The sequence below is a fragment of the Rhagoletis pomonella genome, unplaced genomic scaffold (assembly GCF_013731165.1).
Source record: "Rhagoletis pomonella isolate Grant_MI unplaced genomic scaffold, Rhpom_1.0 Rhpom_scaffold_00888, whole genome shotgun sequence".
NCBI lineage: Eukaryota > Metazoa > Arthropoda > Insecta > Diptera > Tephritidae > Rhagoletis > Rhagoletis pomonella.
Genome location: NW_023459442.1, coordinates 5223 through 6881, shown reverse-complemented (window position 1 = coordinate 6881; position 1659 = coordinate 5223). Strand labels below are relative to the sequence as shown.

The 1659-nt window shown below is 42.0% G+C and overlaps 1 protein-coding gene across 1 annotated transcript; it reads right to left on the bottom strand.

Moving 5' to 3' along the window:
- Positions 1-298: 298 nt before the first annotated feature.
- LOC118751661 lies at positions 299-1585 on the bottom strand. Its single transcript, XM_036486474.1, has one exon. It carries the CDS (start codon positions 1583-1585, stop codon positions 299-301), a length of 1287 nt encoding a protein of 428 aa, XP_036342367.1.
- Positions 1586-1659: the final 74 nt, after the last annotated feature.

The following is a 1659-nucleotide window of genomic DNA, read 5'->3' as shown; positions in this document are numbered from 1 at the left end:
GTCATTGCTCCACTATGAGCACGCTATCGCATGATCCATTTTGCTTCTCGTTCGTGGATGTTGCTCCCAGAGTGAGTGATTTAGATAAATAAATTTTGAATTATAAGGTGCGTTCACGCATGCTGGCCCGCTATGCCATATCCGTGGCATACGAATCCCCATTGACCGAATTGACGATCAATGAAAAACCCCGCTGTTACATATATAGTTTCTATGCTGGCTTGATGCTACTGTGGTATTTGCTAGATCTGATGGGAAACCAAAGAAAAAGAGGCTATTTATGTTACGAGAGTGTGTACTACATTGAGTGCTCATAAGGTGTATCGATAGGTAGACGAGAAATCTTCGACACGCAACGTTTATAATTTCCATTTTTGGTACGAACGGTAACAACACACACCAAGTCATCGCTTCCGGTATGAGTATCGACGATTCTTCCAAGTAGCCATTGATTCGGTGGTAAACGATCGTCTTTCACGATGACGAGGTCATTTACTCTCAAGTTAGGTTGTTGATTGCACCACTTGGGTCGCGATTGTAAATGACTAAGCCAATCTGAAGACCAGCGCTTCCAAAATTGTTGAAGTTGTCGTGGTAATTTAAAATATTGTCGAGTAGGCGAGACATCCAAAACAGCTGGTTCAGGTGGAGCAAGTAATGAATCGCCGATCAGAAAATGGCCAGGGGTTAATACGGCTAGGTCGTCACTGTCTGTTGTTAACCCGCACAGCGGTCGAGAATTTAGGCACGACTCAATTCTTGCCAGTACTGTGGATAGTTCTTCAAATGTGAGCGGTGTACCATTGCAAATACGTTTCAAATGATGTTTTAGTGCCTTTACATTTGCTTCCCATAATCCCCCAAAATTTGGCGAATGTGGCGGATTAAAATGCCATTGGATGCCCTTGCTAGCCAAAAATGGTACGATATCACTTTGAAGTGACTCACGAAATTTTTGTGCTTGTATTTTAAGTACCTTGTCAGTACCCATAAAGTTTGTGTCGCAATCGCTATACATATCATGACAAAGACCGCGGCGACCAATAAAACGTTGCAGGGCGCATAAAAAATCATAAGTTGACATACCAGAAACGGCTTCGAAATGCACAGCTTTAGTTCCTAAACAAATAAAAAGGGCAATGTAGCCTTTGTATGTGGTATGCCCGCGATAACGTGATGCTTTGAGTTCAATGGCTCCTGTGTAATCAACACCCGTAGCCGAAAATGGACGAACGTTTGTTGTAACTCTTGGTTCTGGTAAATCTCCCATTAGCTGTGTCGAACATTGCGGTCTTTGACGGAAGCAGACGATGCATTTTTTAATTTTAGCTGCGATTGTTTTGCGAGCATGAATTATCCAAAAGCGTTTGCGAAGAAATGCTGAGGTAAGTTGAATCCCCCCATGGAGTGTTGATTGATGAGCAAAATCAATTAGTAGCTGCGTAAAACGATGATTTTTCGGTATAATGATCGGATGCTTTTCACGGTAAGGAATTTTCGCGTGCTGTAAACGACCTCGCACCCTAATAATCTTGTTATCGTCTAAAAACGGAGTTAAGCTGATAAGATCACTTTTACTTGACATCATTTCGTGTCTTGAAAGCGCCTTAAGCTCGGCGTAAAAACATTGTTTCTGAATAATCCGAACTAAACAAATGA

What these genes read in the sequence shown, in the direction of transcription:
- LOC118751661 (XM_036486474.1), bottom strand. Translation starts at nt 1,585, where the DNA reads ATGTCAAGTAAAAGTGATCTTATCAGCTTAACTCCGTTTTTAGACGAT.